The 18,685-nt window shown below is 39.5% G+C and overlaps 1 protein-coding gene across 16 annotated transcripts; it reads right to left on the bottom strand.

The window, feature by feature from the left end:
- Window positions 1-185: 185 nt before the first annotated feature.
- Window positions 186-18,128, bottom strand: elavl3 (ELAV like neuron-specific RNA binding protein 3). 16 transcript variants are annotated; one of them, XM_044180612.1, is made up of 8 exons: window positions 17,659-18,128; window positions 10,600-10,819; window positions 10,407-10,510; window positions 8,253-8,406; window positions 7,906-8,134; window positions 7,349-7,402; window positions 6,721-6,759; window positions 186-5,980 (listed from the first exon to the last, which is right to left on the bottom strand). In XM_044180612.1, exons 1-8 carry the CDS (start codon window positions 17,665-17,667, stop codon window positions 5,632-5,634), a joined length of 1,158 nt encoding a protein of 385 aa, XP_044036547.1. In that variant the 5' UTR covers window positions 17,668-18,128; the 3' UTR covers window positions 186-5,631. The 16 variants fall into 16 exon arrangements, with proteins under 16 accessions (XP_044036547.1, XP_044036550.1, XP_044036549.1 ...); XM_044180615.1 differs by having other exon boundaries at window positions 186-5,959; XM_044180614.1 differs by having other exon boundaries at window positions 7,906-8,131; window positions 17,659-18,122.
- Window positions 18,129-18,685: the final 557 nt, after the last annotated feature.

The raw sequence follows: 18,685 nt of genomic DNA, 5'->3' as shown, positions 1-18,685 counted from the left end.
TCATTTTAAGGATATAAAATAGAGTGTAAGGAAGCATGTTGGTATCGAAATAAATTCTAATCTTTGTATGTGCCAACAAACCAGCCTTAGTGAATGTGAATACATGATGTTGAAAATGACATTCTTTTAATTATGTTTGCTAATAACAATAATATTGTTTTGACAGTCAATAAAAATTGGGTCACTCAATATTTGTAACTTTTATTTTTTTCTGGCATGTAAAGTACAAATAATTAAACAATTCCATGAAAAAGTCTTCAAGCGTCTTCAGCTGAAATCCCAGTAATAAATATCCTAGACTAAACTGAAAGGTTTTTTTTTTTCTTTGTTAAATTTTGACATTGTTCATTTGGTCATGTTTGGAAGTATGAGATTTTGTATTTCTTCCACTGACATTGGTGTCAGCAGAACTGTTTTGATCATTTTCACCTTTTGATTTATTCTACCATTCCAGGAAAATGTAAGAAAAACATCACTAAGTTACTGCGTCCCCTCTTCTAAATAAATAGACACAAAATACAGTTGGTTGAGAAACAGAAGGACCACTCACCCCTTTACTACCCCAGAGACTCCCAAGAAAACCTTCCTACAGCTTTTCTGAGCTCTGTTATATTTTGCCGGAGCTCTTGGCTGGGTTTCCAAATGCATCTTTGTTTCAATAGCACAAATTGATAATGAAATTGGTACAGATGATCTCAGTATTACAATGCTTTTACAGAAACAGAACCCCTAATAATTATTTTTTTTTTTTGTCTAAATCAACCCATCAGCATAAACAGGAAAGCATCTTGGGAGCATATCAAACCTAGGACATCCCCTCTGTTCCTGGCTAATTGCTGGACCCTCCAATGGGCCGAAGCATCGCCGCAGGGGCTGTCCCATGTCTCAGGGGTTCACCGAGTGGTTGAAAAAACAAGACTGTGATTAGATTAAATAATTAAAAGATTTTCATTTAACAAGACAAACAGAACACAGGCAGTAAAGGCATAACATCTAGCACACAGCATGTATGTTTATACACTTCAATTAGTTAAATATAGCAGTGCATTCTTTGACTATGGAGAACGTTTCCAAATCGTACTTCTAAAGCTGTTTTTCTATTTGTCCCCCTTTTTAAGAAACAAAATGGTGTAACCACAATTTTGGCAAACTTAAAATCTTTTAAACTTGCAAATATAATGAAATAAACCATAAATATACACAAAACATACTTCGTACGAGGCAATAATAATAATCATAATAAATAGTTTTTAAGTTAACAATAAGTTAAAACTACAAGCTTAAAGTCGCCCAAATAATACAAGTTTGTTGGCGCTATTTTGAATTTTTTCTGTTTAAATTATTTTATGTTGCAACAAAAGCTACCACAGACTTTTACAAACACAATTGAACACAGTTTGATTGAAATAAAAAAATCTAACTAAGTCTAAAATCTGCATACACTGTAAAAACTGCAACTAATTAAATAATGGAAGAAAAATAAACTGTACCCAATCAGTGCAACCAAACATAATCTTTGACCCATGTGTGTTCTCTATGGCAACATTAACAACACACATACGCTAATTTAACAAGTGAGTCTTGATATGTAAATGAAATCAATAAATTACAGGAAAAAATGATATTTGAAATTGACATGGGCTAAAACTGATGATATATTAGACAATATTCCTTTCAAGGTCATTGAGAATTGCTCAGTTAAGTCAGCCAAATATGCAGTTTGTTTGAGCTTGCATGGTCAGAGCACAAATTAGAGGCTGAGGAAGTGATAATGGAAATTTATAGATCAGAGCTCTCATTGCTTGTTTGATTTTTTTTTAATGAGTGTTCATTTTAATGTTTTTGTCTGAACTTTTGCTCCTTTCACTATTCCACAAACCTTTTCAGTGTGACGTTTAATTTCTTTTTTAAAAAATATATATCATTTGTTCTCAGTCAATATAAAAACAAAGCACATTGCACTTACTGTTCCATAGGAAAGTTTTTTTGTCTTTTTAAATGATTATTGTTGTTGCTCAAGCAGTGTAGTACTGTTTCCTGCCATGGTCCCTGGCTCTCTACTGTACATTGGGTGTAGGTCTTTGTATAGACTGTGTATGAAAGGTCATTTCGGGCTGTGGGTTTGGTTTGTGGGTTGACTGTACTACATTGGACATGACCGGGTAAACAACTCCAGCTGCAGTTCAACATGGCCTGTTATCTTGGTTGTTCCTAACGTCTATCACTGGTCTCACCAAGTGCTCAGTCCTATGGTGTTATCTCTTGCTAATTGCTTGACCCAAAATAGCTAGATTAGTCTTTTATGTGGTCAGCTCTGGACACACCAGCAGCAATCATTCAGACTATTTCAGGGGATGAAACAGTATGAGTCAGATCGAAAAATGCCACAGTAAGTGGTGCAATGTTAACAGTTTTAAAGGATTCAATTGGTCACAAGACAAAGCAGAGGATATAAATGTTGGGGGAAACGCATTATATGAATGCATAAAATGTTTTCCTTTGTCAAGAGATGATCTGATTCATCATCATTTATTTTTGATATGCCTTTTTTATCATTCGGTGTCTGCATGAAATGTGTGCTATTTGGGATTGCAACCGTTTCATTTTAGCATTTGGTTTAGTGGGTTTAGGATTTACAAATGCGAACTGATATGCGCAACTTAGATATTCAAAAGTAATGATAACTGAAACTGTAGAGGGTCATTATTTAATAAATTAACATAGATTTGTACAGCAATTACTCAGGGAATAATATAGTTAGTCTTAATTTATCCTTCTTGGTACTGACTTGCAAAGCAATTCTTTGGCAAAAATCAAATCTATCTAATCGTAAAGAATCATGCTCAGTGTTCATTATGAATCTGCATCAGTGTTGGAATATGCGTTTTACCTTTTTATTTGCAAGCAGCTATTCAGTTTTTCAGCTTGGCAATGAGCCAGTCTCACTGCAGCTTTGTCTGGGATTCTCAAGTCAAAGAACTTCACTTCACTGTACCATCATTGAAGCAACACTGTACACAACTTCAAGACAAGAGATGCGAGTGTGGCTAAGCACTCAAAAGTATAGATGTGTCTGTCAGGTTATACCCCCAACTGTTTAATTTTCCTTTTTTTTTTTTACATCAAATTTGTTTTTGTTAAGTTTGTTTCATTGTTTTGATATGGTTGAACGGTTTGTGTGAGATACAATGTTCCTTCGCCCCCTCCCTAAATCCCCACCCATACACCGCATGCTTATTCCCCCTTGCTCTGCAAAGATCAGAGGGTTTAAAATAAAGCCATGCGATGTCCCAATTTTTCCAAGCTTAAGAATCTGTAAAAATTCAGCACAAGGTCTTGTTCCTTTGTATGTATAAAAATAGATTTATCTCTAATGTAATCCTTTCAAAGAGATCGTCCTCTTTGGCTAACACAGCGTCATTTAGAAAAGCAAAAGCAAAAATGTCTTGAATATAGTTGACCTTATTTAATCTATTATCATGTGCAAATGTCTTGATATTGAACGACATTAGCTCTCCCCATGGTAAATCTTAAGTCTGGTCTGTAACAGACATTTCAACTAGACAGGTTGGCCTTAATGTTTCATCAAGGGTGCCATAAATAATTTTCATGCATTTGGGTTGGGGATATTTTGAGAAATGCTATTTTTGTGGTAGTGCCAAACAGATCTAAAGAAAATAAATAAATACCTTTCTGTTGTAAACAGAAGTTTAATTATGACACTTATTTGCAGGCTTGACGTTGTACGGTCATCTGTTGAGAGGGCAGGAGTTCAAAGTTTCTGGGAAGCTTATAAGAGAATAGATGGGTTTTGAATAAAACTGAGGAGCATTTGGCAAAGCTGGAGGAACTGGTAATCTTTCTCCTCAAAGGATCAGTGATAATTTTAACATTGCCAGATATCTTCGCTCACACACATTACTTAAAGTCAGTTTTAAATGTTCAGTCATTTGGAACTGCAGTCCTCTTAATCTGCTCTATTCATGTTGTTACTGTAGAGCCCATGTTTTCCGCTGAATGGTAAAACTTTGACCTAATTTATTCTTCTTCTATCTGTGCACTAGACTGAAGAATAATACCGGTGCTCTTGAGTTTTTGCTCATCTGTGTTATTTCTCTACAGACATGCCTAGACCATTGTTCAGTCCATGGGGTGTGTTGTTTGACAGTTACTTTTTGCAGCTACTTTGATCGTAATCATATTCAAACTATCAAATTTACTGCTTCCATTTATCTAAATTAATCTGAAAACATAACCTATTTTGAGTACAGTAACATTCATAATAATCAAAGCATGTCAGCAAGAACAATATAATTTGGTTGTCTTTCACTTCTTGTTTGCCTTTTTCTCTTGACCTCTTGACACCAGATGGCCTTTCAGCTAAAGGGATATTACATCAAATCATGGCTGGTAAAGCCATGCACAGTAAAATACCTGTGGATAATGTAAAAATACAGGTGAAATGAAAAAATGATGCAAAAAGTGAAAAAACACCGGTATTTTCCTTTGATGTGGCTGTGTTATGGTGAAACAGTTTTCCCTCGCACTCGTCACGCTCTCGCCCATGAGAGAATTACTAATGAACACTGTCACCATGGAGCACTGCCACTCTGCTCTAAGTTCACAGACAATCTGCTTCTGTTGAATCCATCCTGAGCATAGATTAGAAAATACAGTAACTTTTTTTTGTTTTTGTGGACTAGATATGTATACATCCTCTAGTTATTGAACTGTGTTTCTGTGATACGTAAGTGTACTATTGTGTTGTTCGGTGTGAGACTGTGAGGGAAAGAGTGATTCTGATGGCCTTTGGACTACTCTTTTCTGTGACCAGTATTTATTGGTTAACCTAAATCTTATTGGGTCTGAGCTACCAAGCTCACATAGGGTAGAGAAACTGCCTTTACGCTAGGCACCACCTAATGCAGGTCAGGAAACAGTAGTCAAAGTTTCTAGAAAATGCTTACATACTCGGCTATTATAACCACCTTAAATATTGAATATATAGTTATATTTTAATAGATGTATATAAGAGAACACTGTTTTTTAATTTCATTTTCTTTGATCTAAAAAAATCACTGATTCAAAATGCCCAAGTGTAAAAAAGTGACTACATCCTCTCCAGCAAGATAATGGGAGAGATGGTGGGGTAAGAGTTTGGGTAAATTGCACATATTCGTTCATTTAAATTTTTGATCGTTTTGTTCATCAGTTGTCATTATTTGCCTGAATTCAATCAAAGCACTCAGTACACATTCTCTGTCACATTCGTTAGACTGTCTCCTAAATAGATAGCTCTTGCCCTTACCCAACAAATCAGCTACGTACCCCTTCTAATTAAATCCAGGCAAATATAGGGAAGGACTAGCATGTTGTGTAAAGAGAAAAGAAAAACTCCACGAGTGTGTTTGCTTGAAACTCTGACTTGTGTATGGTTGCGTATGGATATGTGTGGTTATGTGTGTGCTTGTATGTGTGTATCTGCATGTCTGTGTTTATGATAATATATTATGAGTTTGTGTGAAAACGTGTCAGAGAGAGACTCAGTCCAGGCCCATGTAGAGTGATGGCACAGGGAGCTCAGGTTGCTCTCAATGCAGGTCGAAGGAGCTGGTGCCAGCCGCCTCTCTCTCAGGCCTTGTGCTGCTTGCTGGTCTTGAAAGAAACCTGCAGCACGCGGTCACCCAGGCGGTAGCCATTAAGGCTAGCGATAGCCATGGCGGCTTCATCGTAGTTGGTCATGGTGACAAAGCCAAAGCCCTTACATTTGTTGGTGGTGAAGTCACGGATGACTTTGACGTTAGTGACGGCGCCGAAGGGCCCAAAGAGCTGCCACAGGACGCTCTCGTCCGCCTCGGGGGACAGGTTGTATACAAAGATGCACCAGCCGGCTCCAGTTGGACCAGTAAGATTGACCCCGGCCAGGCTGGTCATGCTGTCAATGGTGATGGGGGAGAATCTGGGGAAGAGAGTAGGAGAACTACCATGGGTGTCATTCTGAAGTTCGACACAGAATTCAGTGCTCTATACTGTCTCTTATGGGCATGTTTCTCTGTGAGAAATGATAAAGATTGTAGTCGGGTATGGAGTCGGGGGACCCCATCTCCATCCCCTCTGCTGTACAGTAAGTAGATTAATATGTGTGGGCACCACAGTGGCTCCAAACTACACCCACACAATTTGCATATTTTCTCATTTTCTCTGCTGACCAAAGCCTCTGGAAGAATTAAACTCATGAATCACAATGTTCAACAAAAATCACAGTATTGAACAAAACACAGAAACCTAGAGAGGGATGAAAAGCAAATTGGAATCAAATCATACACAAACTGGAGCAAACAGAGGAGACGCAAACGGAATCTGGTATGTCCATGCTGGTGAAAAAAGGGGGACATTAAAGCAACTGAAACTGACAATGTTAGTTCATAAATAAATACATATAAATTATTTCTATTAATTAAAACAAAAGAACAAAAAGGTTAAACAAAGCCATGCCAGAATACCCTGCTGTTAGAAGGCTGCATCATTGCTTATTGCAGGTACAGATAGTATTTTGTTGTCTGGGCTGCTTCTGTAACATGATTAAATGGGCAGTGGGCATTAAGAATTATGGGCATTATATCTGATTTCGAGATGAAGTCAGCATGTGGTATTCCAGGCACTTTGTTTGAGGTTTTATTTTGGCATGGATGCTTTTGAAAGTACACCTTTGGCATTTACCTCTTGACTCCGTAGCTGGCGTTTAGTAAATTGTCGAGTCTGCAACGCAAGAGGGAGAATGAAGGGGATGCAGAAGTTAGTTATGAGATCTTCAAGGAAGGGGGGCTTTCAGTTAACATGTTGCTCCTTCACCAGCTGGCCTCCAGAGGGCATCCTTCACTGCAACGCTGTCCCAAACCATCCAACCACAAACTAATGGTGCTTAAAATAGTCCTCTGTCTCAGCTGGTATTTATTGTTCATTGTTGTTGTTTAAGCTCAAATAGATTCCCCTTTAATAGTTTAAATAATAAGATAAACAAATCCTGTATCAAAGGTCATTTCACATCTACTGATTAAAAAAAAAAAAGATCCATGCTGAGTAAGTGAGCATTCCAACCTGATCTACAGTTGTTAGTGAGGTTCCATGAAAATATTTAATAATGGAAACCTTTGACTTTCAAACCTTTTGAACCTTTATTTAAAATTACCCATGTAGATGTGGCCAACTTCTGGCAATTGCACTCTTTATGATGCCTATAACGCCTATGTAGTATAGGCAACATTTAAAGGTTCAGTATTATTCTTCTTAAACCAAGTTTTATTAAGCTTTAGTTTTTTATTGTATTTGGAAAAATCTGGTCTCTTACATTGGTTTTGAGCTGTTATTTGGATCTGGTCCCTTTCCAAGTGAAGGGATCATGCTGCAGTTTAAAAGAAAGTCAGAGAAAAAGAGTGAGAAGGAGGGACAATACAATATTGCCAATTCCTTCCGTAGTATGAAGCAATAATATTGCTTAAAGGAACAGTTTACTAATAAGTTCTGTTAATATTGACAGAAAAAGTTTTGTTTTTTTCCGATACACATTATTCCTTATTATAAAACTAGACCACATTTGCTGTTTTTGGGGTGTGCCACTTCATCTGATTTTTCTTTTATATTTACTCTTAGCTATTCTCTGGCGTAGTTGAGGCTTGATAATTGTCAAAAAACCTTTTAGAGACTTGACTTTGACTGTTGACTTGGTAATGATATTCCACGTCATTCTAAAACAATGAAATGTTGACACACTTAACACTTGTAAAATAGTGGGATATTGAGTTTGCTTAAGCAAGGCAACACAGTAGGATGACCTGCGATTTAGCTTTTTACAGACTATCTAGTGATTAACTCACAGGTGGTGTGAGGTTGGTAAAGGTTCAGTACCTGAAACGCTGAGTCTGGTGGTGCAGGGGTCCTGTGTAGCGGCGGGCAGCAGTCTGGTACAGCTGAGTCAGTAAGGCCTGGCCTGTCTTCTGGCTGGGGTTGTTGGCGAACTTGACAGTGATGGGCTCGGCAGCACCCAAAGGCTTTTGTCCGTTCAGACCTTTGATGGCTTCCTCTGCCTCGTTCCGCTTGTCAAACCGGATGAAGCCCACTCCTCGTGATATGCCTGCTCCGAATAAGAAAACAGACCAATGTTACTACCTTGGCATCAAGGACTGTTGCTGTCTACCAGTCATTCAGAGAAATGATGCTTGTGTGTCAGCATGAGAAGTGAAATAAGGCTATACCTGTGACTTGGTCCACTAGGATGCGGGATGTGATGATGCGACCGTATTGGGAGAACAGCTGTTCCATGTCCTTCTGGCTCATGGTTTTGGGGAGTCCACTCACGTAAAGGTTGGCATCACGAATAGAAGCCGAGCTTGGCCGGGCATATGATACCTATAACAACCAAATTAAATAAATCAAGAAGTTCATTATATTTATGTACCCCAAAAAAAGTTTGTCTTGGAGAAATCAGAGAAAAACAAACACATCAACTTAAGAAACATGTTAGAAAGAACTGAAGTTCCCATTATCCAAACTGATACCAATCATCAGTTAAAAAGCCCAAATGTCAGCTTTGTTTTGCACTGAAAAACATTGGCCTTAGTTGATGTATTTTCCTGAATTCACTGGTGATTTAATTAGTGCACGGCCATTTTTGGTGCATCTGTGTTTATATCCCTTATGGTTTTCTGTTGTCTACTTTTCAGAACATTTTACATCTAATACTGAAAGGGAATATCTGATTGATTGTAAAAAAAAAGTCATACACATATTCTTGTTTTTGTGTGTTATGGGAGCATGTGAACACATGTGTGATAGATAATCCAGTTCAGTGCATTGTTGGCAGTGCTGTGTTTGTGTTTGATGGAGAGACAGAGTGAGTGTTGTCTGAGATAGGCTGAGCTGCCCTCCCTGTCCTGCCTCCTTCCTTTGTCTCTATCCTCTGGGGGAGAACAGCTCCACTGGCAAACAGCAAACAATGTAAGTGCATCACAAGACTTGCAGGAACCTTGACAACTTATAAACACACACACACATTGTTTATATGCATATGTATTTGTATGACAAATATAGATGTTTACGAATCTACTGATTTTTAGAAATATTTGTAGCATTGACATTGATTTTGCTTATTGCACAGATGCAAAGAAAGCTGTGATGCAAATTAAAATTACTTTATATAATATACTAGTATATTATCTTTCAAATGAATACAGGTGTTCTGATTTCATCCATCAGTACTAAGCACCAGTGTCTATTGTGTACACAGACAGACTGTATGAGCAGGAGGGTTGTGTGGTGCAGTGATTAGGGTGTTCTGGACGAGTCAGGGGGGAGTTGCTGTGTTCGGGGAGCAGAGGCTGCCCTATAATTAACCCTCTCCCTGTCGCTCCCACAGTACAGATGGTGCCTGAAGCCCATATGGCCTCTAATCCTGTCATTGGCATTCTGCTCTCTGAGCTACCCCCTACCCTGCAACCCCCGAACCCCCCCCCCCACACACACACACACACACAGCCTCACCCCTCTCTATTGAAGCATCCTGCAAAGTCAGATAAATAAGACTATGGTATTGACCAGAGGAGTTACTTTTCAAATTTGAGAATAAATTATTTAGAAGTTAAATATAGACAGAGCGATCTACATATAGATAAATCAAATAATTAATGAATGTCATAACACAAGATCAACAATATAACATAATAATTGTCATGACAATCAACACTTTTTCTACATTGTTGTTCCAGTAATCTATGTGACATTATACACATACCTACATGTATTTGTTCATCCAAAAAGGAACCTCGACTTTTCTTGCTTGTAGCTTGTTGTTTGATCAGTCATTAGTCAGAATTAACGTCCCTATTCATGGACAGCTGTTGGACGATCACCTGCTCTGCTCTCTCACAGATTCGATTTCTCAATCCTGCAGTTTGTCTCAATCTTTGATCTACTTTGATCAGATCGGGGGGAGTGGAAGGAAGTAGTGTTTAATAATATGCCCCCTCTTTCCCTCATCTGATTTTGGGACAAAGGAGCCCCCTAATTAGCCTAGATTGGAGGCAGATGGGGTAACCTGGACTGACCCTTGTGCACCACAGTCAGCCTTCCTAATTACATTTCCATCACAATAACCTCTACATGCTGTCCGCCCCTTGCTTTCTGACCTCCACTCTCCTTCTCTTTTCACGCTTTCTCTCACTCTTTGTTCTAGCCACTGCTCCCTTCTGCCTCCTCCTCCCCATTTTCCTCCCCTCCCTCTGTCACATCTGCCACCACCTCTCTCAACAACCTCCTTGACAAAATCTCCACTTCCTTTTTATTTTTGTCCAGCACGTCGTCAAGAATCAAAAATGAAGAGTGAATATTGTAGATAGTAGAGGTCTGCTCACCTTGATTGTTTTAGTCTGCAGCTTTAGACCATTGAGTGTGTTGATGGCCTTATCTGCATCATTTGGATCCACATAGTTTACAAAGCCATATCCTAAACTCTGACCTGGAGACAAAGAAAGAGCCATAGTGGTGTCAGTGATTCTGAAAACCAGTTGTAATGATAATATTTTTGTTCAACAGACAGTGTTGTACCTGTTATCTTGTCTCTGACTAGCTTGCAGGACTCAATCTCTCCAATGCTACCAAACAAACTTTTGAACTCTTCCTGGGTCATGTTCTGAGGCAGATAGTTGACGATCAGGTTGGTTTTGCTGTCGTCTGTGGAGCCGTTGGTGCTAATGACTGGACCATTAGGCAGACTGGTTCCGCTTGGACCATTGGACACCTGGGTTTCCATGGTGCTGATTATCTGCTGAGGAAGAGGGTGGAGTTAGATTCATAATTCACAAAGAGACTCAATAGGACACAGTGGTGATATGGCTATGGTATAAATGTGCATGTGCTAATATTTAACATATAATATATGCACAAATATAAACTATGCACACAACCACACACACTCTGTCCACTTTGTCACTGTCAGCGGAAAAGGTCAGGAATCAGCATTGCTAAAATAGAGATGGCTACAAAGTCTGATTTATCATCTCCCCTCCCCCACTTTCACCCCATCTTTCCTCCTCTCTCGCTCCCTGCCTCTGGTCCTGCAGATGTCACAGTCCCTTTTTCCTTACTCCTCCCCTCCCCCTACTCTCTTCCAGGGTCAAACACCATTAACTCATTACACAGGGATGGATAATAGTGATGGTGGTGTGTGAAGCTGGCGAGAGGCTGGGGGAGTTTGGGGTGGCAGAGGTTGAGATGAACAAAAGGGAGAGTGACAATGTTAAATCGATTTTGTGCTACAATAAATGAGGAATATCACGGTGTGGTAGAAAAATAAGTTAGGATTACACATTTGTTCTTCTTTGTTAAGGTTTCTTTGTGGTAAACTGACATTTATTTTTGTAAGTGGAGTAAGGGTGTAGGTTAGTGCACAGTATAGTGTTTGCGTCTCCTGTGTTGCTCTGGAGTAACACCGTGTTGCTTAGTTTGATCCACAGGGGATTCTCAAGGAACATCTGTGTGGTCAGAAACAAAACTTTCCCTTTCCTCACACTCAACACCTAGTTCTCTGTTTCTGGATCATTATTTCCAGTGTAAATCTACATGGAAAATCACTGTAAACTCTGTTTTTTTGTGTAAACAAAGGACAACAAAGTTCAAGTTAAATCTAATATCCTAAGGGTATGTACTGAAAACCTGTAACAGTTTCAGGCTTACTTCTATCTATTGTAACTTTACATCTATTGTATGATGTACATATTGAATATAATGCCAGCATTTTTTTTTCATTTGCATCTGTGTTATTTCCATGTTCACACATCACACAAATTCATTTACTGCACTTGTCAAAGTAAATAATTATGCATGTTTATAGTTAGGTTCTCCTAGTTGACAACTAAAATTAGTCTCTATAACATTACCATGTGTGTGCATTTGCAGTACATTTTGCAGTAGATGATTAGAATTTTTATGCATTTCAATGGCTGTATTCCTTTTCACAGACAAAAGTGTAAGGTGTTTGGATAAACAGTTTTAATGCATATACAGTGTGCTAGTAGTGCCGAAATGTAAATTGTTATGTCAAGTTGTGGGTTTGAGCTGTTGCAGATCTCTAACTGGTGGGTGTTAGGAATGTCAATAAGGCTAAATGAGTCTCCTCTAAAGCTCTTGGGATCTTACAATGTAGTCCAAAGCAACAAAGGGACTTAATTAATGAATCTTCAGAATTATTTCAAAATTATATTCAGGGACTTTCCTGACCTGATGGAGAAATACTGTAGGTGTCACTGAAACATAAACATTATTTATAATAGAAATATTTACCTGGCAATTAGCCCCTATGGCTTGTTGGATTGTGTCCTCTAATGAATCAGAACCTGCTTTATTTTAATTCCCAAAGAAGGGTGATTTTATACTCCCTTAAGTCTTTTTCTTTATTCGTAACTGACGAATGATCACAGATAGAATGAAAGTTACTGACACAGATGAGGAGTTTCAGTCAGGTTGTTCATTTCATTCACTGCTTCATGTATTCTCTCTCATTTTCTAGCGTCTGCGAATGGGTCTGTCTAACCTGCCTTTCCCCCCTCGTCTCTGTAACCTGCTGTCTTGCTTTGAGCCTCACCTCCGCTCAGGTTGCCCAGGTAACAGCCCCTCAAAGACTGAATTGTTTCTAATGGCTAAATGGCTTTCTTACTTCAAGCTCAGTGTGTGTTTGTGTCTGTGCTTATTAGGAGCAGATATACAGGTCAGACATTTTTCCTCTGTTTATGAATATTATATGGCTTTGCAGAAGCAGGGAATATCAGTAAGTCCAGTTGATAATGACAAGGGGAAAAGGAGCATAGTGACAGAGTTATGACAGCCTAAAAATAAAATACTTAAGACACACATTTATAAACAAAGGCAGTGCAATGTAGCTAGCAATCTGTTACGTTAGATTTTGGTGCACGGCTAAAGTGCCTGCTGACAATCTTTTTCATGCCATTTTGAATTATCATGCAATTAACACATGTTGGCAAAAAAAAAAAGGTGGAATCAAGATGTTATGTTGTAGTTATTGTAATATTAACCTAGTGAATTGATTCTGACTAACAGAGATATGAGCAACTGAATTTGTCCCAAATGACAAAAGCATTTTGATGGGGGAAAAAACATATTAGGGCAAATTTGACTCGCCAACTGAAATAGCCCTCTGCATGGCAGAATCCCCAGTGAACAGTGTGAAGTTATATAATTCACAGACCCACTGAGTATGGGCTGGGCACTGAGATTGGCTGACACAAGCAGCAACTAAGATTTTCATACAGAAACAGAGGGGAACAGCGGATTGTTTCATCTTTAGGCTGCCATATTTCATATTATATACCAACAACAAAAATCAAATAGTCTAGAGTTTGGTTTGCAGTAATCCAATTACTATGACATAAAGAGACTGAATCATTGTGATGTTGTAGTAAGGCCCACTATACATGCCCAGTATAGATCTACTCTAGCTAAAGGATCCAGACATTTTCGACTACTGGAGACACTAAAAATGTTCACTCCAGGGGTACCTTTGCCCCCGTATCACTGCCCCTTCTCTCTCAGCATATTTCTTGTTAACTATCTAATAAGGACGAAAACATTCCATTATAATAATCTTTTAAAAATCTTCATTTAAGATTTCTTAAATATTCCATTTGTTAGGGTAGCACTATGTGTCCCACACAGCTTTTTTCTATTTTGGGGTTCTGTGAGATCTCCCTTAATATTTAATGTACTGCATCAGCATCGCCCACACATGGTCCCAGACTTGCACGCAAACAAGAGCCCTGCCTCCTCTGCCAAACACATGAACCCAGACTTGCACGCAAACAAGAGCCCTGCCTCCACTGTCAAGCACACCTACCACCTACACTGTACACAATTAAATTACAAAACACAGAAGCATTAAATGTAAATGCAGTCGGTGTTCTCTGTCTTCTGATGCCTATAAACAGCTTTCCCAATTAATTTCTGCTCCAAATGCAGCACGGCACTGGAGGCTATAATGTACAGAAGAATATTTGTTTCCCAGTTTGAGTCATAACATGAGATTTGCCACGTTACATGTTACAATGCACTAAGAATCACCATGAATTCAATTTGAATGTGAGCTATAACAAGAGAGACAATGACATGGTCACCATCAGTATTTTGTTTTGGCATGCAATCCCAGCAAAAAAAGATTACGTGTTTGGGAATTTTAGGCTTAGTGTAGATTTAAATTCACTTGCTGTATGCATGTAATATATGTATTTTGTGTAAATGTAAAACTAATCATCAATCAAGATGAACACTTAAGAAATCCACCTGGATATTTTCAACTAACAATTATAACAATGATGATAACAATGATTTCTCATTTTTAAAATGTAACCTTGTCTCTAGTCCACATTATAGTGCATTATATAAAGACTTTTTTTCTGGAAGGCATGAATCAAAACTGAATGCTAGGCTGAAGTGTAAATGAGCCTTCTAAATAACACAGATTACAGGATTATCCCAAACAAAGGGCATTAGCCACACTCTCTGCAGCTTAAGGGATCATGATGGCAGCTGTAAAACAACAAGACGACAGGAGTCACAGCTCATGTCAGCCATGCACTGAGGCTCCATCCTATTCTCCGCTCCGCAGACTAAAAATAAAAAAAAAGATTTCTAAAAGATTTCAGCTCTCTGAGTGTGTGCTGCTTTGATAAGATGGGAGCAGACAACGTCAAAGGCTCGGAGAGACAAATCTGTCCTGCAAGTCCTTGTAGCATGCGGGGCGCTATCCAGCGTGCTGAAAAAGGGAGTGGCTTTCGGACGGTCTTGTTTGAGGCCACAGAGGCCCAGAATCCAGCAAAGACCACCGAGTCGTTTTATTTTATATTTAGTTGACTTTGAAAACGTTTTAATTCGAGTAATTAAGAGTGAAATCACATATACGGCTATTTAAATATGGCAGATGCATCACATAATCCCTCGATTTTTCCGTTTCTCTTATTTAGCCCCTTTTTTAAAAGGCAAGATTTGTGAGCTCTGCAGGCATTCATGAACCGTAGCGCCTTTTTGCTGAATAAACGTATTGAAACTACCAAACAAAAGAGCCACCCGTTCCTCCTCTTCTCCCTCGCAGAGGCTATGGCAGCACTATGAATATTAATGTAAACAGTGGCGCTTTGTGTGGTGGCCAGGGGCTGCAGGACTCTCCGGGAACAATGACTGTTACAGTTGCCAGCTAAAAGTCAAAAACGCCATGATAGGTCAAATAAAAAAAATCACCAATCCGAGATATTTATTTGCTAATTTGGATCGTTTCCCCCAACAGAATTACTGGTCTTCTATTTAGTGATAGTTGTAATAAAAAAAACTTGGTAAACTGGCTTTAACTCGGCCAGCATTGGCGTATATAAGGCGACTGGCCACTTTTATAAACACAAATAAATATTGTCAGAGAAAATAATGTTTTTCCATAACCCTCACAAAATGATCAATCAATATTAACGTCAGTTTTATGTACCCTGTGCAATGAAATTATATGATCAATATTTGTTGCCTAAAAACATGATTGTAAGAAAAAGCAGTCCAAGAGATTCATTTTGCAGTCTCAGAGATGGAAAGTACATTCTCTACCTCTTTCTTCCCTACAGGCTTTTATATTTGTTGCTGATAATTACATGAAGTCATTGGCAACAGGAGGCAAATCACCGCTTACATAATATAATTGCATCTAACGTCTCATACGAGTTAGACAGGCCATGTCTTAACTGTAAAACATATAACACAACATGAAGCCTTTTAATCACTGTATCTTGGACGGAGACTAAAAATGGCCTGTGATCTTCATCATCAGCCAAAAAGATTTACATTTAATTCTGTAACATCCCAGCATTTTTAACTTAACATCAAACTACTGTTTCGACAGTGAGGGCCTCGGTTGCCCTTGTCCTTGAATTGTGTAAGTGCCTTGGATAGGTTATCTGACTCAACGCTTTTATTTGCTTGGCACTGCGGTACAGGCATGGAGGACTGCGGACCATGTGGAGGAGAGCTACATCCTCTGTCGGTGTGATTCGGTGTAGGCCTGCAAGGGACAATAGATAATGTACAACAAAGAGAAAATAAAATTGGGATTGGAAATGTGTCAAGTGGACAGTTCGAGCCTCACAGGTGATGCAACAACGTGATATCCACCTCCATTTTGCTGAATTTTTCGAAGCAATATTCTCACCAATTTAAATTCAATGAAATGAGATCTTAAAGTTGCTCATGGGCCTATTTTTGGAGGACCAATTCCATCTCACACATCCTGTTCCTTCTGTGTTGAATAATTAATTTTGTAGTCATAGACTGAACAGCCTGCCAGTTTATCATGTGTAGATATAATTCCAATTCTAACTAATAATTTCATAATTCCCCCTAAATCAACTAATAAAATAGTTTAGGGATTTGTTACATGTCACTTTAATAAGTAGGTTTTAACACCTGCATGTGTTTTAAGGTTGGACCGAGCAGCATCCACGCTGATTCTTGGTTTTTTATTCATTTCCTGGCTTCTATAATTGAATGTAAATGTGTCTGGTCTGCATAGATAAACTATCTGCTGTCAAGAGGCAAAGCGGAGTAGGCCTTTTGAGGCTTCAAGGCCCTAGTTTGGTGCTCAAGTCCAGCAGAGACACGCCCAGTCCGGCCGTCGGCTCGGAGCGAAGCTAATTTATCACCGCTTACATTTCCTCTTATACGACAAGCGCAGTGCAAGCATGGCCATCTTGTACGTATGCGATGTGATACTTGGAGAAAATGCGCTAAAATGGAGACGTCCGTGCGTGTCCTTACTGTCGCGGCCTCTGAGATTTCCAGCCCATTTACTCGGTTGCATCGCAACGAGAACCCTGAGGAATTTGGACATTGTCTGATTCAATGCAAACCGATGGATGCGTAATTTCCCCCCTCCCCCCTCCCGGAGTGACTCGACCCTTTTTTTCCTTTGCCTTGCTGGATGGGCCCTCAGCCTCCAAGGCATCATGTTTTGTCTCAGAAGCCCGTCTCCAGCATCCTTGTGCTGCACCAGGCAAGAAAGCAAATCCTCCCCCCACTGAACTGAGCGCCTCATCGCCTTTCTCCCTCTCCATCGCTGTAATCCTGCGGAATTCCTAAATCTTGACTGCATCATTTAGGAAATATAATCAAAACTGCGACATTTAGGCAGTCGGAGTGCTTGTGATACAAAAATGTAAATGCTGTGCTATCTAAAATGGCAGGATAAAGACTTTATCCATCGTTGATGATGACTGCAGGCTGGAGCGCAGCCGGCATGGCGCATCAGTATGAGATTGCTAATTGCCACTATCAATCGTTAATCTTACCATAATAATATGGCGTTGCATATGGACAAAAACATAGGACACTAATCCCAAAGCTCCTCTATGTTTTGGCATGTGGGCATAGCCATGGAGCCCCATTTAATATATTTGCCTGCACTAAAGATATATCAGTCAGAAAAAGTAAATCTGTGTATGGATACATCATGTGTACATGTATTGTAGTGCATAACAAATACAACATACAGGGACTGAGATATAATGTAGGCATGCTGCTACAACATCCCCTTCACAAATATAAGAGAAATAGAGTCATACGTACGGTAACCATTCTTGACGTACAATGAAAGAAATCTAGGTCCTTCTTTGCACTGGTCTTGAAGCTGAAGGCTGAGTCTCTGTATGCTCTTCGGCCTTTATATTATATGGCCCTTATGTTCTGTCAGGAGTCCAAATTAAAAGAAAAAAAAAAGAAAAAAAGGAAAAAAATACAATCTTCGCCAGGGAATCTCAGCCCTCTGAGATTGTAGGTGTCCTCTATAGGATGAAAAAGAGGAGAAAGGGGTTTTCTACTGAATGATGATGAGGGAGAGCGTTCTCTCCGAGTGGCGTGGGCGATGGTTCAGAAAAAAGAGAAGCAGTGATCCTCAGCAGGGTGTGTCCAGGGGAGGGTGTTCTGGTTCTGCTGTCTTTATGTGTAATTCCCTGCTCCTCTCGCAGTCTCCTTCTGTGCCTCTGCTGCAATGTTCTTCTTTTATGCGTCCTCCTGGCTGGCAGAGCGCGCTGCTGATTGGCTAATTGTACAGGGAGGGTACTACATGGCAGCCATTGCAATGCGCTCCTCTCCCATTATCCCCTTCAGGAGAGATCACCAAGAGCCCCATCCCTGCCCTTCCATCTCTCCACTCCCTTTTTCTCGCTGCCCTTCCTTTCTTCCTGTCCCCTCTTCACACACACACACACACACACACACACACACACGCAGAGCGGAGTGAATAGGGCTCCACCTGCACTTTCAGAACAGATGGGTGCAGCAGAAGACAGCAGACTTGTCTCTCTCATTCCCCACACTTTGCACTCACTTCTCCCTCAGCACAGCTTCTTCCTTTCTCTCTTATTCTCCTTTTAGGCTGGTTTGAAACCATAGCAAACAACTTCACTCCTTAGGCCTTTGTCTTTGCAAATAAAAGCAATTTTGAGTGTATATCGGCAGACTTTTTGAGTCCACATTCTCGGCTGATAATCACAGAATTAAAGCAATGGGGGAAAAGACACAAAATATGCAATAATTGGGAGTGAATTGTGGCTAGAAAGAAAGCATTAAATCCATAATACCACTAATGATTTGT

Source organism: Siniperca chuatsi, linkage group LG21, assembly GCF_020085105.1.
Source record: "Siniperca chuatsi isolate FFG_IHB_CAS linkage group LG21, ASM2008510v1, whole genome shotgun sequence".
NCBI classification, from domain to species: Eukaryota; Metazoa; Chordata; class Actinopteri; order Centrarchiformes; family Sinipercidae; genus Siniperca; species Siniperca chuatsi.
Note: the sequence above shows the minus strand (reverse complement) of the source record. Positions and strands in the feature narration are given on the sequence as shown.

Coding starts and splice junctions, on each gene's coding strand:
- elavl3 (XM_044180612.1), bottom strand. Junction 8,135..8,252: donor CCTAGTGGACCAAGTCACAG/GTATAGCCTTAT, acceptor TCTTATTCGGAG/CAGGCATATCACGAGGAGTG. Junction 7,403..7,905: donor CACCAGACTCAGCGTTTCAG/GTACTGAACCTT, acceptor TTTAAACTGCAG/CATGATCCCTTCACTTGGAA.